At 40.2% G+C, this 27,026-nt stretch overlaps 1 protein-coding gene across 1 annotated transcript; it reads left to right on the forward strand.

Annotated features, from left to right (window-relative positions):
• The first annotated feature begins 2,746 nt into the window (after positions 1–2,746).
• On the forward strand, positions 2,747–26,864 carry slc7a8a (solute carrier family 7 member 8a). Its single transcript, XM_032582116.1, has 11 exons — positions 2,747–2,876; positions 8,660–8,864; positions 12,822–12,973; positions 18,327–18,452; positions 20,371–20,524; positions 20,794–20,917; positions 21,057–21,160; positions 22,012–22,108; positions 22,236–22,385; positions 23,349–23,526; positions 24,250–26,864. Exons 1-11 carry the CDS (start codon positions 2,747–2,749, stop codon positions 24,405–24,407), a joined length of 1,578 nt encoding a protein of 525 aa, XP_032438007.1. The 3' UTR covers positions 24,408–26,864.
• The last annotated feature ends 162 nt before the right edge of the window (positions 26,865–27,026 follow it).

The raw sequence follows: 27,026 nt of genomic DNA on the forward strand, positions 1-27,026 counted from the left end.
GAGTGAAGTCAGGAGGAGTGAATGCTGCAAATCGGTGACCGTGTGCAATCTGCTGGGTTTATATTTCTTTAGATTTGCTATATAAACAAGCTGACATTGAAATGAATTCAACTTTGATGGAGCCCAGAATCAGCTCCAGCCTCAACCAATCCACCCAAACAGCCTCCATGCTAACACCACCCTGGGCAACCACCCACTACCTCCTTCTAATGGACTACAGGAGAAAACTAAGTGACAGATTAATGTTGCCAATGCTGATTTTACTCAATTTCAATCTCAATTTTGCCCTCTGGATAAATGTAGTGGTTGACTTTTTCCTCTGCATCTGTAAATCAATGTAATCCCTGCCTTTTAATCTGCTCTGTTAGTGTTTTAGTGTCAGCCAGGTGGATTTTATATTAAATCCCTAGAGTTACTTCCGGAGTAAAATCGTGTTGTGGACAACAACCACGATGCTGCCGCTGAAAGCCTCTGTGCTGCCGGAGCGACCTTGACCGAAATAACAAAAAACCCTCCCTGCTCTGAATGCGCTGCAGTCCAGCTGCGCTCCAATAAATTCCCACCGCTTAACAAGGATGTGAGATGAAACATTAAGTTAAAAAAAAGAAAGAAGAAGAATCTGAAGAATTATTTTTCAAAGGAACACACAAAACATTTGCGGTTGCTTTATTTAATTTAATTGAACCTTAAGAGATTTTTTTTTTTAACTTGACTGAAGTCAGACAACATGCAAATGGATCTCAGTAATTAGAGTGTGATTGGAAATTTATTTTTTGTGATAACTTACTTCAAACTGAGAACAGACCAGGATCCAGATCCAGGACCTTCAAGGGACACCCTGCCCCACTTTGAGGCCCATGTTACAAGCATGTGTTTTATGTTACAAGCATGTGTTTTATGTTACAAGCATGTGTTTTATGTTGCAAGCATGTGTTTTATGTTACAAGCATGTGTTTTATGTTACAAGCATGTATTTTATGTTACAAGCATGTATTTTATGTTACAAGCATGTGTTTTATGTTACAAGCATGTGTTTTATGTTACAAGCATGTATTTTATGTTACAAGCATGTGTTTTTAATTCTGGTGGCTAAGCCAATCAAAACCCAGTTGCTGAGATAATACAAAGCTGGCATGAGACAAAAAAAAGAAAGAAAAGAAAACATTTTAATTCAGAAATGCAATTTTAAGGCCATGCTGTTTGGTAAATAATGAATTATGCTAAAGAAGCTTGCTCTTTACAGAGTGCTGTATCTAAGCATATAGATGGAAAATTGAGTGGAAGGAAACAGTGTGGTGCTGAAAAAGGTATAATTGCAGATTTGAGCGAATCCAACCTGGACCTCAGAAAAACCTCAGCCTAATTCCGGCAGTTCATATTATTGTATTAAAGTATTTATATATATATATCATTTTGTATAGTAACAATTTATTCATTTGAGAAACTCTACACCAAAATCGTCAAACCATATAGAGAAACACCTGAAATTTGTTTTGAGCAACTGTAATATTTTAAGATTTCACTTTCTAAATCTCAAATTCCTGAAATGAAATACATTTTTGATTACATCGTGTTGAAATAGGTCAGCATTGACCTAGCACTGATCAAACTAATTGATGTAATCATTCGATTTCAGGTCAACTTTGACCAGAGAACTACAGCAACAATTCACGACAGGGTGCCAACTTCCTGACACATGGCACCTTGTGCGAATAAAGCAGCGATGGAGTGAGTGAGCTGTCAGCGAACCACGCAGCACGGAAAGTGAGTCGTGACGTCTGTGTAGAATAAAATGGGGGGCTAAATTTAGAAGCAGCGTCCTAAATAATAACTGAGGCTCTGTGAGGCAAAACTTGGGACAGGAGATGAACTGAGACAGAGCGTAACTGCGCAGTGAGGAGCTGCTGCCTAGAAAACTGCTTTTATTTATTTTTGTGCGTGAACGTGTGTGTGTGTGTGCGTGCGTGTGTGTGCGTGCAGACCTGGTGAACAGCTGGTAGCTGAGGGGAGGAAAAGAAAACTACAAAAAGGGAGGGTCCTGGAGAAGCTGAAAAAGAACAAAACAGACAGGAGGAGGCAGACATGGGGCGGTGCTATAATGTTTTTATATGAAGGGGAAGTATGGATGTGAGTCCAAACACAGGTCCTCCTGTCTAAACTCTGGAGGGCAGAAGAAGAAGAAGCCCAGGCTGCTGCTGCTCAGGGGGTTTTAACCTGCTGCACAGAAGAGACGATGGTTGTGCCTGTTCTCACATCTGGGACGAGGACGCTGCGAGAGCTTTAGAAAAAGATATATTCATTATCTTGAGAACAACTTTGAATCGCAGCCGAATCACAAATACGTTCAATAGTAATCGGTATGCTTCTCCTGCCGTTCTGCCGGTGCGTTATTACTCCAGCCAGGAAAATAAAAACATATTTCTAGGCTGTTTTGTGAAAGCTTGCGGCTTATTTCCTACAATCCTTTAAAAAAAATAATACACATTTTATTTAGTTTTCAACTCCTCCTCAAAAGCTGCTGACATCGCAAAAAAAAAAAAAAAAAACGGCAATCCTTCCTCTTCAGATAAAGTGCGGCACGTTTCAGTGAACATTGTCCTGTGCGCAGGGGGGGACGTGCGCACAAGGCGATTCACGCGCAGTGGGGCAAGCATCAGGTGCCGGGCGGAGGGCAGAAACAAGACAACTTGGACAATAAATTAAAATAATAATAATTATATATATATATATATATAAGTGAATTAAAATGACGGACGGACCAAGACAACGGAGCAGCACGGCGGGCTCTGCCAAGGATGCGGCCGCTGAGAAGGAGTCTGGGGGAGTTGCGCTCAAGAAGGAGATCGGACTCGTGAGCGCATGTGGGATTATAGTTGGTGAGTGACTCCCTCTCTTTACTACATCCTTGGTTTGTATACTGTGTTCACTGTTGACTCACGCTAATAAAAATGTAAAGCCTGTGGTCTAGGAGGGTGTCCATGCTGTTAGGTTTACCTGAAACCTTCTCTTTTTAATCACTAAAACGTTTGCTATCTGCCTTTAATGAGAGTGTACTCACTCACTCACTCACTCACTCACTCACTCACTCGCTCACTCACTCGCTCACTCACTCACTCACCTCTGCTGCTCAGGATTTGTCAACCCAAGGAAGTTTTTAGAGGCACATGACTGGGGGGCTTAAAAGTCTGTTTGCACAACTTGAGGCTGAATTTTTTGCCCATTTTTCTTTGCCAAACGTCAAACTGTATGAATCATATTTGTGTGGACATCAGCTTTAAGTTAGATCTCTCCCCCCCCCCCCCCCCCCCCCAGCAAGGTACTGCCACCCCCCTGTTCCATCATTGAGATGGTACATTCAGGGTGATGTGCTTTGTTTGTTTTCCACCACTCATGTCGTCCTGTATGTAGATCGTCTTCTTCTGAATCTTTAATCTTAAGTCCTCTGTGTGGATGCAGAGGACTTCCTGTTGGCTTCTCTCAGCAGTTCAGCCCAACTTTTCCACATTCGTAGACTTAAAGCTTTCCCCATCAGCAGAGTCTCCCTTTGTGTGTCTGGGGTTGTGTGTGCGTGAAGCAGAAACACACACAACTTTCAGTTACTGTCCATCTCTCAATTTTCAGATGATTTCATCATCTGAAAATGGAGGATGCAGTCAAATGGAAAGCTCAGTTTGGGGATGTTCAGTGCCTTGGACTTCCGTCTCGTTTCTAGAGCAAATATCTTAGCACACTTGAAATGAGACAAAACCAACTTACAAGTAACATTTCAGCAACATATAGCACCTTGTTCCAAGTCAGCAATTTCTTCATATTTATAAAAAAGTACTAGTTCCACTTGCAGACGATTTCACTTATAGCTAGTACATAAAACAATCCGCTATTTCTTGCTTAAAAGTTACTTAGTTATTTTTGACTTATTTCAAGTCTACTAAGATATTTGAACTAGAAACGAGACCAAAAATACTTGGTAAAAAAAAGTTTGTGTTTTTACAGTGTATAATAACTTAACCCTGCTTTAAATTTCTCCACCACACTCTCCATGATTTGTTTGCTGGCTTCGTTGAGGCCGCTTGTTCACTAAGATTCTCGAACAAACCTTTGAGACGTTCACAGCACAGCTGGATCGACGCTAAGGTTAAATTTCATGGATATGGACTCTACGTAATAATTAAACAGGACAAAATGTGGAAACATTCGACGTGTTTGGACATTCTTTGCAAGGCGCTGTAGGTCACAGAGAGAAAGCTCAGTCTGGTCAATGGGTGTCAAATTGATCCGCATTGTTTCATTCAGCATTTTGATCTTTTTCCTGCAACCTTTTGCTACCAAAGTGCAATCAAAACGAGTTACCGGACGTCTCAGCACGCATTTTATAGTAAAATTCAAGAAATAAAGCAATCTGATACTTTATTGGCACCGTTAGCTTCGTCATTAAACCTAACTTAGCACAGAGACGGTCTAATGACAGCGAGACGGGACTGAACTGAGGTCAGTCAGGCCGAAACAATCCAGAGGACAAACATGTAAAGATAACCCCATCAGTCTGATCAATACCGACTAGTGGGCCTAAACATGCTGCAGGATGTCCAGACGGAGCGAGGCTGATCGTCACTGGACGGGAGGGGAGGTGGGGGTGACTCATTTGTGTGTTTCCAAGGTAACGAGAGGAAAGCGAGAGAGGGGAGGGGGGAGAGTCAAGGCGACAGCGAGAGTGCGAACGGCACAGTGTCCTCCCAGGAGGTTTGCTGACAGAGGAAGAGCGAGAGAAGTGGAGAACAGATAGAAAGATATGGAAAGCAACAGTCGGGAGGTTTAAATCCAGTTGCTGCTTATTGAGTGAATCGTTAATGCATGGAGCAGCCTGCAAGACAAACCTAAAATCATCAGACGTCTTCTTTTCCTTTTGGTTTGACCAAATATACTGATTGTCAAACACAAATCCTCATCTCAGGATAATTTATCCCAAAATCCACCAGGCTTGTTTGCAAAGTTAGAAGAAAAAAATTTGATGTTTGAAGCATAGATGATACTTTCTTAAAAGCAATATTTCATGTAGTTGTGTTCTCACCACCACTCCTAAAAATGTTTTGTTTTTGTTAATCTCACTTTTTGGTTTCCTTTTCTTTTTATTCGGTTGTTTTTAATTAATTCAATCGCAACAATTTCACACAATCAAAATGTTCTTTCACAAGTTCACCTTTCAGACGGTGACCAACTCACCAATTAAATGGTTTAAAATGCCACATGGAGTAAGCACTTTAGATACATATCCATTTTAGGATCAGATATATGGATCTGACTAGGAAAATCACATTTTAGACAGGCATTAAAAATCAGACCTGGGTCATATTTAGACAAAAAGCAGTCCAATTTTTTGCCACTTTTTCCTACAGTCAACCAGAAAAGGCATAGATAAATATAGCAAGCCATGCAAGAAACTCTAAACGCGTTTGGCAACTAAACTGGAGTGAGGCAAAACATAGATTAGTAGGTATAGCATAGTGGAGGATCTGTGATGCTGTGGGTCTCTTCTCTAACAACTTCACTGAAATGTCCCATTGATTCCACCAATAATGCGAGAACGGATCATCTCTGGGTAAAAGCCAAATAAACTAAGAATATGTGTGCAACTCAGCAGGGAAATGGTTCAACAGACACAAAACGCCCTTCTTCCTTGGCTGTTGCAGTAATCAGAACTAAGACCTACAGAAAATAGGAAATTATTCAAAAAGGTTGTGCAGAGAGGAAGATATCATAAAATGTTTAGAGGATTATTTTATGCTGCTTTGACTTGGCTGATGTAATAACATTTAGGCACACAGCTGTTAACTTGAAGGTATATTTCTGTGGCCCACAGAAATAGCTACGGTGGGCCAGATTTGGCCTGCGGGCCTCGAGTTTGGCACACGTGTCCTAAGCAGTCTCTTATTCAGATTTTATTATTACTATTATTATTTTTAGCTGTGAGAGATTATGCAACTACAATAAAAAAGGAATTTCTTTCAGGCTTCTTACGCGTCCAGCCTGGAGGGACAATCAATGCGTCTGGCACAGCAGACACCGGAGAGTTTATGAGAGCAAATATCTTACAAATCAGAGTCATTCAAAATGTGAACACCGTTCTTAACAAGAGATAACAGTGCGTTATTGAAGCATCAGCTCCACCCATTGCTAGTATCAGTGCTGCATCACTTTGTTTATCTCTTTTTACAGAGTCGCCACAGAAGGACAAATGACTTTGTCCTTCACCAAAGTAATTCATTCGCGCTCGCTCCGTTCAGGTCGCCACGTGCCAGAGAGATGCGAGCTCAGGTGACGTGGATAATGCCTGGAAAGGTGTTGAGTGCACAAGGACTTCAAACACTTTTTTATGGTCCGTTGTGTGCGTTTATCTAATGGGTAATCCAGCAACGCGCGGCGTCGTGACACGTAGATTGCAAGTGAACTTTTGGTCACTTCTGAGGACTCCGCCCTGATAATGCTGTTTTATTAACTTCTGTGGTTTACTGTGCCCCGCTGAACTTATCAGCACATCTTTAGCGTTCATTACAAACACAAGATTTAAAAGCATTTTAGTGGGATGAGGTAAAAACAACATTCTGTCGTCCAGTTTTAGCTCATCGCTGTTCATAAGCCTGAGGTTTCTGTGTTGTCTTACTGCTGAGGGGAGGCTAGCGAGAATGAATCTGAGTGTGTTTTAAAATTAGCTGATTAGAGTTCAATCATAAAGCTGCACAAACACACAGTGTTTGAGTTGGAAATGTTTTTGGCTGGGAGGTAAATGAAACAGGGAGGCCCTGACAAAAAGTCCACACTGAGTTTCATTTCTCTTAGGTGTCATAACTTCACTGAGGAATAAACAGTTTAATTAAACTGTTTTACACATCAACATGCAGATTCTTCGTTTTAGCCAATTTTTACAGCAAACCTTTACTAAAATTCCTCAAAATCTCATAATCCCTACAAGATTTCTTCATAGCGATATAATAATTGCAATTTGTTTGTTTTTCTTCTCCTGACCTACAAGCTACAAATAAATCAAGTGTCCTTTATAGTTCATTTGTTTTAAATGAGGATTAAAAACCGCATAGCGCTATCATAATGTCCCTCTGAGGCTGAAGACTTGTTGCAGCCATAAAGAAAACCAAAGGTCACCAGAAGCAGATGTGTGCTCTTCTCCTGTCAAACAGCAGTGCAGTAATAAAAAAAAGGGCTTTTTCTTTTCTTTGTGAAAAGAGGAACTCTCATATTTCTGAAAGCAAGTAATCTGACACCTCAGACGTTTTTCTTTGCTGATCTACTGCTTCTTAAAACTGACTTGAACTGTGTTCAGTTAAAGTCAAGACACAGCCAGCTGGTTGGGAGCTGCTTTAACCCAAAAAAAAAAAAAAAAAAAGACAGAAAATGCACCTACAAATAGGTAGGTGCATTGAAATGAGAGAAGTTGAAATGAGAACAGGAAACGGCACGATTCCCTGACAGTCAGCAGTTTGGCTCACGTCTGTGCAGAGCTGCACATGACCGTTGGACGCACAGCATGCTCGACTCGATCACCTCTACCACACATCTTGCAGAGTCAGTCCATTCAGGACAGGAGGGCTGGTAAACTTAACCAAAGTTTGTCCTTGGAAGAAGCAAATCAGAGACGGCAGAAGCCGCAAAATCGTGGGCTGAGTTAGCACTTTTGTTTTGCCTTAAGGTGTCAAAGGTCATGCACTGTAGATCTAACAACGGGTAATCAAGGGAACAGAGAGCTTTTTGTTCTTTTTACCTGCGAGTGAAGTTGCATAATCAGGCAGGTGACCTCAGTGCTATCACCATCTTCAAACTTTACCGGTGGTAAAGCCTTACCTGTAAAGTTTCCAATAAAATCTTTAAATCGCTCATTTTATGTGTCTGGACACTTTGAATCAAGAGGATATAATTTTGCAGCGTTTAAAATAAACACTTGTTTTTCTCTGACACTAATAGGTTAAATAGCTTACTACACTTTATGGGCAGGAGTGACAGGAGCTCAACAATGTGACACTATCATCATAATTCTGACTTTTGAACTGCTGCAGCCCTGCAGCCAATCATCCAGCTCGTTAGGATTCATAGCCAGCGATCTTTGACTTCTGGCTGCCTAACGCGGAGTGAAACCCCAGTAAATCCTGAATGTCCCCCACTGGACGCCGTGGCTGTATGGCAGGCCAATCAGCGCTCCCTCCGACTTTTTTTTGCGAAAACGTCACTTTGACGCTCAGCGGTTCTGTCAGGATATTCTGCGTCCACCTTTAATCCCTCTTTGCACTCGTTCACCCCTGCTTTCTGTCGTTCACACATCTCTGCTCAGTCAGCATAACACATCCCCTGTTTTTTTTTTTGTTTTTTTAACTCTCTTCCGTTTGAGTCTGCTAATCCACTGCCTGATTTTGAGTTTGCTTTTCTGCTTAGTTTGTCCGTAACCTTTAGCTGATGTCTTGCTAATGTGGCAAATAAAACGATGACGCCGTCCTTTATTAAAAAAGAAATAAAAAAATTGGACAAATGTGAAAGAAAGTGACGGTAAACGAGAAATTTGAGATACTTTTATTTATTTTTTTAAGTGGCACTAGTTGAAAAAAAGTATATTCTTGTTAAACCTGCACTGAAACCTGGCTCCTCTCCCCACCACCAGGTAACATCATCGGCTCGGGTATCTTCGTCAGTCCGAAGGGAGTGATGGAGAACGCCAGCTCTGTGGGCGTGGCCCTGATCGTCTGGATCATCACGGGCGTCATCACCGCCATCGGAGCGCTGTGCTACGCCGAGCTGGGCGTCACCATTCCCAAATCAGGGGGCGACTACTCCTACGTGAAGGACATATTCGGAGGCCTGGCTGGGTAACGGTGCACACCTCAGACACCCATACGTCACCATCCAGCGACATGTACGTGTTGCAGTAAAAGGTAGAGGCGAGGACAGGTTCAAAGACGTTGGGACCAATATGCTCTCTCCATTTAACAGCGTACAAACTGCGTGCGCCTTACATGTGAAAGTCAGGTTCTAAATAAATCAAAATACAAGGCCTGAAATACACACTACTTTTTAGCTGATCAGCTGTTTTATTTCATAGTTCTGTGCTGGTTTTGTACTAGAAGTCTGTTGTCGCACTGCGCTATGCCAGTGTTTTCCACTGGTTTGACCTGAGGTTGTGCCTTTGTGACAGACAGCTGTTAACGTGGCTAAAGATGTAAAGATTTGTAAGTCAGCTTCCGTATGAAAATGGTCAGGCGCTGGAGTGAAAACGAGTCAAAAACAATAACAAAGACCAAGCAAATCTTTTAAGGAACTTCACGGAAGTCCTGCACGTTTTAGACGTTTCGTCGCTTCAACATTTACTGGTTTTGGCTCGCCACTTTCGGTAAGGAGGGCGCTATTTCCCCCCTCCCAAAAAAGAAAAGAAAAATAAAACAGAAAAGAAGAGAAAAGAAAAGGTTATGTCAGCTAAACCTTCAGCAAACTTTTATTTAAGGCATATTCAGGGCTAAATTAAAAGACTTTCACTTCTTTTCACTCGTTTATTGATGGAACTTGACTTAATGTCGTGTTTTGATTGTTGATTCTATGTTGCCTTGTGTTTCCGTGTTTGATATGATGTAAAGCACTTTGAAATGCCTTGCTGCTGAAATGTGCTATACAAATAAAATTTGATTGATTGATTGATTCTTTTTTAATTAAATCTGGAATCGATTTAACTATATCTTAATCCGCACTATAAAAAAAACAAACTTGGCTAAAAAAATTGATCATGAACTGGGTCTTTTAGAGATTTTCTGAAACATAGATTAGTGAAACCTCTAGTTTAGATTACTAGGAGGTCAGAGGTCAAAACAGAGCCACCTCTGATAACTGATAAGCATTTGTACATTTTAATAATCTGTGGAGGGGGTAGTTTAGTCAGAGAAACATCTTACCAAATGGGAGTACCAAATATAAATACAGGAAGCAGATGCTGTGTGCGTTTCTGGCCACTATTGAGAAAAATCAATGTGATAAATGAATTTGGAGAAAACATCTCGAGAGTCACGTAGGACCTTATGCTTTACGGAAAAGACGTACTGCTGGTTTTTTTGTTGTTGTTTTTTTGTTTTAGTTTGTTTACTCTACCGCATCCCACAATGCAAAGCAAACCTGGCTGCAGAATGCCGTTCCCCAAACCAAAGATTGTTTTAGACGCTCTGAACACTACAAAGTAAAATTCTGGGACTCTGCCTGAGGATCAGAGTTGGGGAAGGATGTACGATCCGACGTGAGTACACATGACTGAAGGTGATATCCAGGCCTCTTTATGTCCGTCCCGAAAGCCTGTAAAAGCTCAGGAATCGTGCGAAGCAGCACAAAACAACATCACAAAACAGTCCGGCTTGTTGGAGTGGATTTCACACGCCGCCTTCCTGGGACCAGACTGTAAACACGGATCCGAGCATTGTTTTTGCCTCCAACTATCCCAAGAACCCATAGTATCAGGGAGGAATTTGACCAGACATAACAGCCACAGATTATTTTCGTAGAGCGAGAATCAATACACATCAATGAGCTTTTGCCTCCAGAGCCTTTGTAGCGTGTGGTGTCAAAAGCTCTGTTTGAAGTGTTTCCCTGTTTGACATAAATAAACCAAGTTCCAGTGGTGATTGTGTTCTGCTGCAGCTTTTGTCCCTGTGTGTTCATGTGCAGGTGGGCCGGGTCGAAAGTATGCCTCCATGTTCGTGTGAGAAGGCTGAATAGGTTTACATCCTCCTGGTATCTGCAGCCGGGCCAAGCGTAGTTTTTGCAGTGGACAAATGCTCAGAAACAAAGAGACATTGTTATTTCACTGAGGCTTGTTTAACTTCAGGTGAGGTGTAGAAAGGGTGCATTTGTATTCAGCCCCCTTCAATCCGAAACCTCTAAATGGAAAGGAGAGAGAATCCACGGTAGCTCTGCAGAGTTTCAGCTTTCAGCAGGACAACAAACCTGAATATAAAGCCAGAAACACAGTGGAGGCATCTAGATTGAAGCAAATTCAGCAAAAATAAAAAATATAAAACACATCTTTTTGGTTTCTATTTGGTTAAAAGTGATCCATTATGCATCACTTTTTGTTGCTCTCGCCTAAAATCTGTCTGAAATATTTTGAGTTTGTGAAAATGTGAAAATGAGTGTGAATATTTCTGCAGTACTAAGAAATGGAGCCTGCATTAAAATACTTTAGCAAGTTAATTTGAATTATCTCAGATAACAGTCAGTCTGTGACGTATTTTGGGCAGAAAATAAAACTAGTTTAATCTAATTTTAAATCATTAGAGACACTTTTCACATGACGATTTTGTCTAAATATCTCAGGATTAGTAAAAAAAAAAAAAAAAATCGTATTTTCTACATTTTACGCTGCTGTCTTTTATTGGATCATAATATCACTTTATGAAATACCTAAACCTTTATATTAAAATACACGTGGAAAAATACTTCACTTTTGAAATACTTCATTTCTGAAAAGGTTTTTAATGACTGGGTTTTGTGTTACACTTATTTGTGTGTGAAAAACATTTATCATCCCCAGTTTCCGGAGGGTTTTTCTTGTTGTTTTTCTCAATATTTTTACTAAACTCTAAGTCAGATGCATGGCTAAGAGTGAATACAAATGTGTCCCAAAAGCTTTTTTCTGTAGCTGTTTGTCTAATTTCTGATATTTATATAATTTTTTCCACTTTCTGAATTATTGCAAAGAATAATCCCTGGATACTTTCCTATTTACAGGATTAAGAAACATCGTAAAAACAAATAGCATGGCTCAATTTATAATGTAATGTTACTGTGCTCTCAAGTAGAGAGCCATCTTTGCTTAATACAGTAAGATGTTTATTTCAGAAGGTATTTAGCTGCTATCAACAAGCCCTCTTCATGAGCTTTGATTTATTCAGTGTAAAAACAGACCTGATCATGATTGTGTTTCTGAACAAAGAGCTGAGGCAAAGTTGCAAAACAGAACAAAATGTACATTAAAACAAACAGAATGGTCAATGTAAGTGTCAGCACTCGTGTCTTTTATCAGCGCTGGTTGCTGAGGACTTTCCAGTGGGCTGAAGTCTCATCAGTACAGTCAGGTGTAACGACCCCAGCATGAGCTTTTAGGGAATTTCATGGAAGTACAACATTCCTGGTTTGTCCTATTGAACTGTGACAAACGTTCTTCTTCTGTCCTTCACCTCAGCACTTTTAATCAGTCTGAGTGTCGCTGTTTGCTTCCTTTGCTTTGTTCCTCGGTTAGCTTGGCTCTTATTCTTATCTGATATCCATATTCTGCCTCAGAGGCAGCTGGTTTGCTGTTTGTCAGAGGACTAATGAATGTCTTCTTTCTGCTCTGGTTTCTATAAGTTGTTCATTTGTTTGTGGTGAGACTTTTACGTGTGCCGATAAAGTTTCTTGGCTCTTGGGAAACACAGTGAGAAGGAGCAGCGACCTGAGGTGACCTCGGAGCTGAACCGGCCGCTGTTTCACTTCAGCAGCGAGAAATAAAAATGGGAGGAAGTCTTGGCTGACTACAATGAAGTTGGTCAGAACAACAAACATCTTAGTGTGTTACAACATGGGATTTCCCCGTTGCGTTTCTTCTCAGAGCTCTCATAACTACATCCGTATACAACGGTTTATTTATTTTATTTAAGGTTCCTTATCTTAATTGTCTTTGTTTTGTTCTATTAGTGAATCGGTGTACATTTACTGGCCTGGAGTCAAAACAAAGCATAAGAACACAATACCTTAAGTAACATCCTTGAGTTGCATGTGTGTCATTATTGATGTATGTCTTTGCTTTATAGGTTCCTCCGGTTGTGGATCGCCGTGCTGGTCATCTATCCCACCAACCAGGCTGTGATCGCCCTGACGTTCTCCAACTACGTCCTCCAGCCTCTGTTCCCTACCTGCTTCCCACCGGAGAACGGCCTGAGGCTGCTGGCTGCCGTCTGTCTCTGTGAGCAACATGTTTGATACACGACGAGTAAAATCTACTCTGACAAGAAAACCATTTGCTGTTTTCATACGGTATACTGGCAGTCACCCAGGGCGGCATCAAAAAAGGGGTGGAAGCGGCTGCATAAGGAACATGTCAAACTAAAATCTAAAACTTGTCCTGTGGCGACTTTTAGCCAGAAGATACTACTCCCCTTTAGTCATTCTCAAGCAATAAAGCCGCAGGAATGCAATTTTCAAAACCTGGGACTGCTTCTGTTGCAGTAGTGAGGGCGGGGAAGTGGTTGATACAATTTAGGCAACAACCACCGTCGACAAAGAAAAAAATTTATTAAAAAAACAAAAACAAGATAACACTGTTTTACAGACATAAAGGAATATTTGAAACTCTAAGAGATTTTAGCATGAAAATGAAGTAGATGGTCAACTAAAGGATCAGACGTCGGTCGGGTCCGGTGTCAAGTCTTTTCTAGTTAATATTTCTTGAGCCCAGACTTTTTTTAAATCTCCAGAGAGACGTTTTGCTCTACTTCAGCTAGTAAGCTGGATTTTGTGATTTGGTTCTAATGAGCTCTTAGTTTAGCCATTAGAAAGACCCTATCAGAACAACTTGTTTTGGACTCTGTCATATAGAACAAAGCAACAGATCATGAGGATTAACCATTTTATTTTCCTTTAGTTAAAAGAAAGCATAATTAGTTAAGATCTTTGGTCGAGATCTTGAACGTGAAGCTCCTTTTATCCTGTGAATCGACAACATGTGAGGAACACACAGCGTAAGACGTCATGAATCAGATACAGATCGCTCCCGGTGAGTTCGGTTTTGTAACCGTGTTGTTTTCATTTCGTCCCAGCCTCCTCTCACATGTAAACAAACCATTTCGTACCCATGCCCTTAACCACTGTGTGAGCGTATGTTTCTCAGTAGTTGCGTCTTTGAGAAACTACAGAGATAAATGTAGTTCGTAGTTCACTACTCTCTGAAGGCTTTGACATGCTTCCTGCTTTCAATGTGCCAAATGGGCCTGGGATGTACATGAAGCTGTTAAACATGGCACCATCATTCATGTACTGATCTGGAGAGTACAAAACTATTCAAAGTCACTGGAATACACAAATATGTGCAGTTTGGCCTCGTTAAAAAATAGTATGTCTTTGTATTCATTGCCCACCGTATGTTCTTGAGATGCTATCTAACATCAGAGGAATGCAAACAAGGCTCAACAAATGATGGCGAGAGCAGAGCAAGCGGCTATTACATGAGGAGAAAGGCAGAAATGCGAAGGTGTTTGATTGAAAGTCCTCATCAGTTCACAGACATGAGTCAAATACTGCAGGCGGCCTACAGACACACAGAGAGAGAGAGAGAGAGAGACGGGCGTGAATGCTTCAAAGAGAGCCGATTGTTTTTATTGTTGCCTGATTTGTGACTGCGTATTGAAAATGCATGTTCATGGGGATCTTTCTATCCAAATGTAAATTATTGTTTGGGTTTTTCTTTTGTCTTTTTAATGTATTTGGCGTGGAGTGAAGTCTCGAAAGCAGATTTATGAAACGTCAGGTGAGACTCTGGTTCTTGCGTGTTGCTGTATCATTGACAGAAAAACGAGGCCGAGTGCAACTGGAAAAACTGGAGCTGTCGTTCTCATTTTCACGCAGCTCAGAAGTCTCTGCTTGCTTTCAAGGTGACGATTTCATCATGTGGGAGTTTTTGTTGTTTCCAATTTTTCCTACTGTAACGAATTAAGTGTTTTTTTCCTGGATGCATTAAAACTTTAGAACAGGCAGAAAAGTTAAGTATGCAGAGAAGCTTAATTCATGCCTCATTTAGCTTTTTGTAGCTGTGGACCACAAAGTGAAATTTACCATTAGTGGCCCATACGATGGAGCGTTGTCTGAGTGTGCAAACAAATTTACGGTAAAGGTGACAGAAGTGAAAGTGTTTATTAATACTGAGCAAACTTTGTGGTACATGTCTGGATAAAAGTTTTTTTTTATAACTAAATAGAGAACTATAAACAATTAATGAAAGCCTCAACTATGAATACTGGTGGATATTATTGCCAAAGTACATCATCAAGAAATGATGTCCCTTTGTATTTCAAATTAAAATGTTTCTACTTATTTTATTATTTTTATTCTTTACACTCTTTTTTTTGTTGTTTTTGCTTTTTACAGTCATGGCAATTGTTTTTCTTGAAGAGAATTTAAACAACAAAAAACTAATATATTCAGAACATGTTCAGTGGATAATTATTTAGTTAAACCACACAGCAGCAGGGTCTAATTTTAATAATGCTATTTATAGGATAAAAGTAATTATTTGGACGCTTGTTGCTGGATAGCTAATATAATTGTTTTAATAAACTTATTAACATTTTTTTTTTAAAGTTTAAAAAATATTTTTAATCCACTTGTCCAAGTTTGTATAATTTTTATTTTAGGGGATTCTTTTATTTCTAATTTGTCATATAAAATGTTCACAAGAATAAAAGTCTTAAAGCTTGCTTTTGAAAGAAATGCTGATGAGAAAAGTGACTTTCGAAGGCAGGATAGGTTTCTCTCAAACAACGGTGATGGTCTTCGATTAGTACTTTTATTAAACCATAAAAACTTTCAAGGTCAAGCTTTGTGGTTAATTCTAAAAAAAAAAAAAAAAGTCGCACAGAGAGAAGGGTCGTATCCAGTGGGGCTAATTAGAGATAAGAGAAAAACACCCGCCTCAGCAGAATCTGCACCGTCTAAACACTTTGCACCGTTTTATACTCACGGCACATTGACCTACATTTAGTTGACTGCCTCGTCCCGTTTTTTAACTCCTTCATTAAAAAATGTGTCAAGTTGTGTAACAAATTACCCTGGGATATCTTGAAAGTCACATCTGTATTTTTTTACAGCTTCTCTCTGGGACAGATCTTGTAAAGCTGTTGGTTTTTTTTTAACAAAAAACAACAACTAAAACAAAAACAAGTCTTGTTAATGATGTTTTCCCTTCTGTCTGTCTGCTCTTGTTGTGTAGAGCAAAAGTAGGTGAGAGGCTGGATGTTCTCAGTGAACTGTGATGTCACCGATGTTTACAAGATTCATGAGCTGCGTCCATTTACCTCGGCCTGTTTTTGCATGTCTGGAGTTGCCCACATTTAAACTTCTGGAATGTTATTTATTTATCCTTCGTGATCTACTCAGAGACATGCTATCAAACGTCGAGCGACAGTTAAATCAGTTCAGAAATGTGTCATCATTTATTCATAGCCAAGGTTCTTAAGTTTCGCATAGCAGGACTTTATGAAATGCCACGTTTTAAACTTGTCAAAACCTTTTTAAAGCAGCACCACAACACTAGGTGGACTGTTGCCATCTGTTATGTGTGGTAGCAAAAAAAAAAGAGAGAGAGGAACAGACACGTTTTTATCCATTTATTGTGCATGTTTGAGTTAAAAATGTTTGGAGTTATTGTTCGATCCAGTTTCCAGAGTCAGAGGGTTGGTGCTCATTAAAATTGCCGCCTAAATTACTCCAATTTTTCAAAAGGATTGTTGACACATTAATAATCATTCCTTTTTACATTGAGCTCCTGAGGAAAATGTAAACACAAAATCTGTTTTACTCATTAGACAAAGAACACATTAGGAAACAAGTGTTCAAAATGAAGAAAAAGTTTAACGCTTTTGGCTGAAATGCGTTCAGGGAGAAGCTGCGACGTCAGTCAGAGTAAGGTTTGCTTTCAGCAGTCTCATGGCTGAAGTCGCACACCATCTGAATGAGACCAGTATCCGGGCTTTGATTAGGACACAGTCCACTGTGGTCTTAGTGGCACGTTGCTTCATTTTGTTTCTCTCCTGTTGTTCACAGTTAACTTGCTCAACATGTTCTTCTTTTTAACTAAACCTACGCTCAGCTCCATGGTTAAACGTTTGTCTTCGCCGTTTACGCAGCAGTCGGTAACAGAGAAGGTGGATGCCCCTTATATCCACTGTGGGAGCAACAAATCAACATCTGTGTTTACAAGTTGTGGATTAAAAGGTTTAGCCTGTACTTACTTTAATTAGGCCTGCTTGAGAATTACCAAGTTGTGCTTTTACTTCCCTTGTCTGTCAGCCATAGGCTGGCCTCACTGCCCTCGTTTGCACCCTCCCCCCCCTTTTTCTTTAACCACAGCTGTAATTGTATTTGTAGAGGAAAATACCCTCACAGTTAAAGTCCCACACTCGGAGCCTCACAGAGCGCGCTCTTGTGCGTCTGGATCGCCTATGTCTGCTTATGTGTCTTTGTTCCCTGCAGCGGCAGCTTCAGAGTTATTTAATGTGATGAACTTAATCCAAGCAGGCCGTCTTATTTAATGGCACCCTATTGGTTCAAACCCAATGGCCTGTTTAACTCAGCAGCGCACAACAAATCCAGTTTTGTTCTGTGTAGAGAAATGCTGGCCAAAAGTCTCAGAAGGGTGGGCAACATATGGTTCTTCACTGGATTACTGTGAACTTTTACAAAATAGAGCAACATAATTTTACTTTGTATAATTTAAACTCTAATTTAAAGTCAGTTAAAACATATTTCCAGAGTTCCTTCCTGAACATAAGACAACCTCTAATAACAAAGCTCGTCTTCATCTCCCTCCGCATTTATTGACGCCTCTGAAAAAAAATCATTGAAAATAAATGTGACAGATGGTTTTCTCACTTATACAACACTTTCATTAATTGATGAGAGGGATGGCAGGAGAAAGCCTTTTTCTACCTACCATCACAAATGTTAACGGGTGGAATCTGTAAAACTCTTCTGGGACTTTAACTGGAACTGTGTCCTCTGGTCTGATGAGGCTAAAATTTCCAGTTTCCAGTTGCTACCAGCTCTGAGCTTAGTTAAGTCGGTTCATCTGTGCTGCCTGGATTTCTGGACTTTTGGATTATTTCATCATTAAACAACCATTATTCGCTACAACCTGGGTCCTCTGCGTCTGCCTCATCACCTCTCTGCCGCACAAATCATGGCAGTTTTCAAATTTCCTGTCAACTTTAAACATTTTTTAACTCAAAAACACGAGGGGCCGCTTAGCAGGTTTTCTGGGGGAAATCTTGGTATGAGTTGAATATGCATCAACGGGCATTTGTGATATACATAGGCCTCCTGTCTGACTGGAAGTTTGAGGTATAATGGTCTACAGGGGATTATACTACTGAAGCTAGGAGAAATTATGCTACAGCAATGAGATAATTATTTTAAGGCTTTCTGCAAGTCTTTTCAAGTCCCAAGAAATATAAAGGGTTAATATCATGCATAAGAATGAGGATTTCATCCTAAACACTGCATTTTACTGCTTGTGGTAATGTTTGCTTTCCATTGTTTGTGTCTAGTGCTGCTGACCTGGGTGAACTGCTCCAGTGTGCGGTGGGCCACCAGAGTGCAGGACATCTTTACGGCCGGCAAGCTGCTGGCCCTCGCCTTAATCATCATCATGGGAATCGTTCAGATCTGCAAGGGTGAGCTTACCGCCTCCATCTGTGCTCCCCAGAGGACCTACAGTCACAGTGTGTTTGCATGAAATAACACTGGAAACCCGTCCGCACATGTCCGCGGTCAGAGGGATCATCCTGGGAGACTGCGGGCCGTATAGTGGATCAAACAGGGGTTGACGAGTTGCTCGGGTCCTTTAGGTTAAAACCCATACAGCTAAAGTCAGCACAAGTGTGGGGGTTTGTCCTGCAAACGTGGATCAGGGCCAGTAATTGTAAGGACAGTCTGAAATATCAGAGTGAGCTATGTCAGTGCCCAAAGTGCTGAAAGTTTGTAGAGTACATTGGGCGATTTGTTGTAAGATTGAACAACCTGAATGAGGAACGATATAGAGAAAAGATTCACACCTCTTTAACTTTCCACATATGTTACCTGCATAAACTTCTGAATACGTTTTGGAATTCTATCTGTTTTCCTTACAATCAAGTAGCAATAAAACAATAAATTGTTTTTAATGTTTTCCGGATAGAAATCCGAAAAGTTGGGAGCACATTAATGCCTCTAAATCAGGGCTGGCCGGCTGACGTCCTGCATGTTTTCAGTGGTCAAACACACCTGAATCGTATTAATGGTGGAACCTGGTCACATCTTCAAGAGCTTACTCCGTCTTTGTTCTGGTAGAACAAACTGCCTTTAAAGGTATTCAGCAAAAACAGAGAATATGTTGATGGGACAATTAAGGAACTATGCACTCTGTATACTGTAGCCTGTGGAAATGAGAAGTCCTGTCTCCAGGTTTCCACAGTCCAAATTGACACAATGACTACGTGGAAGAACTTGTTCTACTCAGATAAAAAAATATTTGCAGTTTTTGGCCTGAATACAAAAAACTGCGAACATCACCCTGAATACACATTCCCATCAAGAAACACGGTGGTGGCAGCATCATGCTGTTGCTTCATGGGGAGAAGAAAACTAGTCCGAGTCAGTTGTGAAGAAAACTTTACTTCCTGGTTCACATGATTTCCATATTTTGATGCAGGTTGTCGTCTCAAGGTTATACGTTTTGACCTTGCAGCTGGCATCTGCAGTTTCTGCCCCTTCACTCATGCTGAGAGTTTTTCTTTTTTTTCTTACTTATGTTTCAAGAAGGCCATGAACAGCACTGTGAGACGTGGCTGTAAGTTTCCCTGAAATTTCACCTCTGGTGAAACTGGAACCCAGTATGAGATGACGATGGCGAGATGATAAGTAATAAAGCACTTACTCGTTGATACTCTCCATCCTCTCTGACTGAGTTTGTGTCAGTTTGTAAAGAAGACTAAACAAAATTTTTACTTCCAGATGTGCATTGCAGGTAGAAACGGTTACCAAAAGAACAGCGGTTCTACAAAGTATTGACTTTTAGGAGTTTTATTTGTAATCAATGCATCGTGTTGCTTTCATTTCATAATTACGTTGTGGGTTGATCTATCCCATAAAATCCCACTGAGATACTTTGAGGTTTGTGGCTGCATAAGTGTGCAAAAGGCCAGACATTTGAGACACGATGGGACGGATTTATTTTAATTCAATCAGGATCCCTCTTCATCTGTACTTCAGTACGAGAATATTTTAACGATTGTCTCGCTTTTGCCTTTGTTTTAAGAGGAATACTTGATGAGGGATTGTTGTACAACACATTTTACACACACGCTGATCTTGTTAGGTGATGGTTTTCAGCTGGAGTTCCTCACAACAAGCCAGAACAGTAATAAAAAACAGCCTGTTTACCCCTCCAGCAAAACAAGTTTATATAACCAGACATAAATGATCTACATACCCCACTACATGTGGTTCATTGTAATTTAATACAGATATGGCAGCATATCACTAAATAATGTACCATAACTGCTGTTCTGAGGCCAAGATTGATTTAAGTTTCCTGTCCTGCTCCACCTGTAGGAGACTACTACTGGCTGGAGCCGGCCAATGCCTTCGAGCCCTTCCAGGACTACGACGTGGGTTTGATAGCCTTGGCGTTCCTACAAGGCTCGTTCGCCTATGGAGGCTGGAATTTCCTCAACTACGTCACAGAGGAGCTGGTAGATCCCTACGTGTAAGCAGTTTTGCTTGTTATTTTCCAGCTAATCTTCACTATCGTGTTCAGATAGTTTCCTCAACTGGAAAAAGGCGGCTTGAAAAGCAGCTTGTTGCTGTTTTGGGTGATTAGGGTCACATTCCGACAGGGCTTCCCAGTTTAAGCCTTTTCCCCTTTAGCTGAAGCTGCCTGATGTTCATACAGTCTAGTCAGTCTGGTCGCAGATATTGAACAATGCTCACCATCTTCTTTCCCTTTGACTCAGCTGTACCTCATGTTTCCTCCAGGAACCTTCCCCGTGCCATCTTCATCTCCATCCCCCTTGTGACCTTCGTTTACGTCTTTGCCAACATCGCCTACGTCACGGCCATGAGTCCCCAGGAGCTGCTCGCCTCAAACGCCGTTGCCGTGGTGAGTCCTGGGCCTCAATCCAGCTTGTGCTTCTGCACTTGCTCATTCTAGTCGCTGTCGCCCTCTTGTGATGTTTGCTGGTCGCTGCGCGTGTCAGATTGGTGGCTGTAAGCCTCTCCTTTCTGTTGCTCCCTCTCAGACGTTTGGTGAGAAGCTGCTGGGAGTCATGGCGTGGATCATGCCCATCTCTGTGGCTCTCTCCACCTTCGGAGGAGTCAACGGTTCCCTCTTCACGTCCTCACGGTCAGTCCACCTGATGTCACGTTACCCGTTTGTTTCCCCTCCAGGGCTCATGTTGTTAAAGTTTTGAGTGGTCCATCATTAAGGTCATCTTCTGCTACTTCTGAGGTGGTTCAAAAACATTGTTGTTTTGTCTGGCTTCTTTGTCTTTTCGTTCAGCTTATTTTAAGCAAACACTGCCAACGTCATGGTTAAGTTCATGAACAGAAATGAAAGAAAGATGCAGCCAGATACCAAAGAATAAGTCTGGAAAGTTCTCTTGATTAAAACCTTTTTAACGCCGACAAATTTAGGAAAAATACAAAGAGCTTAGTATTGCATGGAGTCCATATTCTTATGGACTCATATTTCTATTCATGAAGAATTCACACTCAAATGCATTTCTAAACACAGTTTGCATAGTTTAATTAGACTTCGCAAAGTACAGTGCTGAGAACAAGAGATCATGATCTACTGACGTTCCAGTCCAGACTAGAAAAGTCTTTGACATCTATCAGTCTGGGTTGAAAAGCTGTTTTTAAGCCTCCCAGGTGCAATTCAATTGAGCAAATCCAAGATTTAACAGTAAACAAAATGAAGATTTGGAGTGGCCTAGTCAAAGTGTGGAGTTAAATCCAGCTTAGAAGCTTAAATATGCAGTTCATACTCAGAAACCCTTTAACGGGGCAGAATTTCCCCTCAGTAATAAATGTAAACAATTACACTAGGGAGTACTAAATGAAATCATTTGAAATGTAATTTGGTCTTACAAAACTGATAAACTCTTGTTGTTATTTCCGAAACCTCTGAAGTCACATTTTCTTCCTGCAGAGGTCAGAGGTGAGTGTCTGATGTTTACCTCTGCTTTGTGGCAGGTTGTTCTTTGCTGGGGCCAGAGAGGGACACCTCCCGAGCCTTCTGGCCATGATCCACGTGAAACGCTGCACCCCCATCCCTGCTTTGCTCTTCACTGTGAGTACCGCTCTCGTCATCTTCATCACTGGTCCATTTCTGCATTTGTCTTAATAACACAGCCAGTCAAAAAAAAAAAAAAAAAAAAAACTAAACCAAGTACACTCATGTGTCTCTACTCTGTCAGTGCCTGTCCACTCTGCTTATGCTGTGCACCAGCGACATGTACACCCTCATCAACTATGTGGGCTTCATCAACTACCTCTTTTATGGAGTCACTGTCGCCGGGCAGATCGTCCTGCGAATTAAACAGCCCAACATGCACCGGCCGATCAAGGTGTGTTCACTTGTTCTGGGTTATTCTGTACTTCTACAAATCATCTTTTTTTATTCTTTAATAGCACATTAGCATTGTAAATGGAATGTAACTTGTATACTATACCAGAGTCACAAATGTCTGGTTGTCTTCATTTAGTTTTAAATGTGCTTCTGTAGTTCCTTGAAAGTGGAAAATATTTTTTAAAAATGGATGATAACAAAATATTGTGTTCAAGTTCCCACATAGATGAAAAAACAACAGCGGTCAAAAGGAAAAATACTATAAATAAAAAACAGGTCAGCTATAATTCAGACAACGGACAATTTAGTTTGAAGCAGTGCCTTCGTCACATCTGCTCAATAGTCTGACACTTGGTCAGACTCAATAAATCAATCAATCAAATGTATTTGTGTAGCACATTTCAGCAACAACACAGTTCAAAGTGCTTTATATCATAAAAACACAAAAATACAAAGTAGTAGAAGAACACACAGTTCTTCTACTACTGCACAATTGTCTGCACAGTTGTCAAGTGCAGTCGTTACATCTCATAATGTTGATTAATGTTTCATTTAAAATGTTTCAAAAGCAGCTCTAAGCAGGTGGGTTTTTAGTCTAGATTTAAAGGCATTCAGTGTTTCAGCTGTTTTACAATTTTCTGAAGTTTGTTCCAGATTTGTGGCGCATAGAAGCTGAAACTAAGCGAAATCTGTAGCCATAAATTCAGCGCTCAACGATTTAAAACGAGATGGAGGTGTCTATAAAAATATATATATATTTATCCTTAGCTTAAAAATGTTTCGAAATTTTTTGACAGACTTCAAATAAAATAAAATATTTTCAAAAATAACTTCATAGAACATATAAAATCCATTTCTTGGAAAAAATAAATAATAGTTGAACACACCTGTTATATGAGGATGCAATAGTATTTAGTTTTCTATGTGAATTTTAAAAATGTCCATGTTTTCCTCCCTTTAGATCAGCCTGATATGGCCGGTCATTTACCTCGTCTTCTGGGCCTTCCTGCTCATCTTCTCCTTGTACTCGGAGCCCGTCGTGTGCGGCATCGGGCTCGCCATCATGCTCACTGGAGTTCCTGTCTACTTCCTGGGGGTCTACTGGGAGAACAAACCGCAGTGCTTTGATACCTTCGTTGGTAAGTGAGATCTTCACAAAGAAACTTTTAGATGCGACTAAACTCTCCTGTTTCAGATCGGTTTGAACCAACCAAATTATTTTTATTTGCTAAATGGCAGAATGAAAAAGAGTGGAAGCGTTTCGAGAATTTTTATTGCTTTCTTCAAATTCAATTTACAAAATTGCTGTTTCAGAAGCCTGCAGGTGCCACATTATTATTCTGGGGGTTTTTTTAAATTATGGACAAATTTGAGAATGGTTCCCCAAAGTTGAATGGGGTTTGGTGTGAAATCAACCCGAGAACGACAATAAACAAAAATAAAGATGCTGGTTGAAGCTGGGGAAAAAAAGAATCTCATTATTCACTTATACCAAGATGAGCTTCGAGGCCACTCATTAAGGAAGAAGCCATTACTTCCAAACAAGCTTCAAAATCCTTATTACAGTTTACTAATCCACTCAGAGACAAAGAGCGTCATTCTTGCAGTCGAGTGCTGTTGTCCGATGAAGCTAAAACATAGGTGTTTGGCCATAATCATAATTGTTACATTTGAAGGAAACGGGGAGAAGTCTCGTTTTAAACTCAGCATATTTCTGATGGTCTGACACCCTGAGGCTCATGTCCTAGCGTAAACAAAGAGCTTCTTGCTAGGTTCATCTCTCTGTGAGGCCATTTACATCGACACAGGCATTGCTTTCACCTGCTCGCCTCTTCATCTTCTTCTTGCTCCTCTTCTTCCAGACAAAATGACGTACATGGGCCAGAAGATGTGCGTGGTTGTTTATCCGGCCGAGACCGGTGGCAGCAGCGGAGGCGACGAGGAGGGCGAGGAGATGAAGGAGGCGAAGTCTCCTCTCTCCGTGGAGGACGGAGACGACCACAAAGCACCGGAGTGTTGAATCTGAGTTGTTGTTTTTTTTATTATTATTTCTAGCTGGTCCCTTAAGAAAAAGAAAAGAGAAAGAAAAATGCAGACAGAGACACCAACATGGGTTCGCTCTACAAGTGCAGACACAATCTGATTGATTTCTCCAAGTGTCTTTTTAATCAGTAATAATCTGAACCAAATATCAACACTTCAGCCGGGTGAGGTCCATCAGAAGTGCAATAAAGACGGGTTAGCACCTTCCGGTTCCTCAGTCCTCACATCAGCATCGACATTTTTAACCTTTTACGTTTTTTTATTATTATTATTATTATTTCCAGAGACTCTTACTGAACTGTGATGGACGTTTGTCTTTTTGGTTTATCCTTTGTCACTTTTGTAAATTTCTCTTCGCGTCACATTCATCACAACAAAGCTGCATTCTTGATTTTCAACCACACAAAAAATCCAGTTCAGATCATTTCGTGTTGTTTGATTATCGATTTATGGTTTACTTTTAAAGTGACTCAATGATGCCTCTTTTTTTTTTAATATTTGTTAATATCGCTCTTAAAATTATTCTTATTGTCCAATCATCTTTGATATTTTCTACCATCTAAACTTAATTTAATTTTTTTTGGTGTTCTGTTTCTCTAACGTTCATCTCACCTCATTTTTATTCCTCCAACTGCAGATTTATCTTGATTGTAAAGTCGATGTGGAATTGGTTGTTGTGACGGCAAAAAGTGCACAAATTTTATTACCTGCCTTAATCAGAATTACGTTATTGTGCGCTTTAGTGCAATTGTAGCTGTGTTTTGACAGATGTGGAAAGATTGTCATAGCTTTTTTTTCTCTCTTTCATCAAAATGTCTACATAAAAGTGACACTAAGCACATAAAGTATTTGTTTTTATGTACCTGCAGAGAGAAGAAAGAAGTCATAATAAGTGCAAATCACTCTGAAAGTGTTTTTTGTCGTTTACATCTGTGTTTTAATTCCCTTAAATGCACAAATGAGAGCTTTACACGTAATTATTGCTTTTCCAGCTCAGTCAGCTACAGGAATCTTTTCGTAGCTAAGACTCCAGCAAAACCCAAAGCATTCTCGCCATCAATGATCTCCCATAGATTTCTCTGTTTATCCAGTATGCTGTATTTTAAAGGAAACTACACCGCTGCACACACGGAGACTAATTATTCCGTTTGATTTTTGTCTCAGGGCATCTCCACATACACTGCCAAAAGAAAAAAAAAAAGTTCACCATGTCTGAATTTAATCCAGTTTAATTATGCTCTGAGCCTTTGCCTTTTATTTATTTTTTTAAAGATTTTTGATCCTACAAAAATATAGAAAGTGCTAAAAAAAAATAAAAAATGAGATGATAGAATCAAAACGTTCGGTCAGTAGTGTATATGATTTGATCTTGTTAAACTGTAAGGGTTGCAGTGTTGCAGTCTTTTTACAACAGAGTGTATTTTCATTGTCCTGTACGGTTATTGTACATTTATAGTATATGAAGTTGTCACAGACTGTATCATGATGTCCCTTAGTAATAAAAACCACTGATTAATGTTTGGACTTGTAGTTGAAGCTCGCTTCTTTATACCTAGCCCACGTTGCTGTGGCAACCTTATTATTTGGTTTAAATATGTCACTTTGCTTCTTTATTAAGTCATGCCTCTATTTTAATGGCTGCACATCAGCTTATTAATCTAAATTAATCTGTAGAAGGATGGAGACAAAGAGTCATACCTATTTTCAAATCTCATCATTTAATTTCATTCATAATCACACTTCCTTCACATACACTGCAAAAACACAAAATATTAACAGGTATTTTTGGTCTAGTTTCGAGTGCAAATACCTTGGTACATTTGAAACAAGACAAAACGAACTTACAAGTAACTTTCCAGCACAATATATGAGCTTTTTAAAAGTAATTTTAGTTTTTGTAGTGTAGTCTAAATACTCAAAAATACAGGGTATTTAGTACATACTCTTTATGTTTTAAGTGTTTTGTTAACAGATTTGACTCCACACATTATCTCATGCAGAAATGAGGCCTGAAAACATTCCTTGCTCAAAAAGTCAAATGCTGCAACTTTACTTGTTGAGACAATCTAAATGGTGCGAGCTGTAAACACAAAGATAAAACCTCGTTTCTCCTCACCTCTGAGTAATGCTGATCGTTGCTCCCTGATAAGCTGCAACCTTCATTTCTGTGGAACAACACAAAGTGTCAGCGTGGCGCAATAGTTACCAGCTTTTACAGACAGGCCGTTCTGTTGTTTCGAGTACATCCTATTACATAGCACTGTGACAACAATGTTATTGCTCCGTATGCAAAGTTCTCTAACTTTTGATGTCTCTTGTCATTTGCAGTCTGGCTTCCATGGTGAAAAATGTCTCTCAAATATTCCGTCTTATAATGTAAAATGTACATAACAGTGGTCAATGTTTGACAAGAATAAAAAATATACACAAGTGGCTCCAAGTTTTGACGTCTTTGTGTCCGATCGAGAGCGGTCTGTATGACGTGGCCGATTTCCAAGTTCTAGTTTGAGGCTTCCACATCAGTACAGATCACAAATTAAAGCTGACACGGTGAGCCAACATCAGAGTCTGACCTCACGGATGGATGCACTTCTGG

This window comes from Xiphophorus hellerii, chromosome 14 (assembly GCF_003331165.1).
Source record: "Xiphophorus hellerii strain 12219 chromosome 14, Xiphophorus_hellerii-4.1, whole genome shotgun sequence".
Classification (NCBI taxonomy): domain Eukaryota; kingdom Metazoa; phylum Chordata; class Actinopteri; order Cyprinodontiformes; family Poeciliidae; genus Xiphophorus; species Xiphophorus hellerii.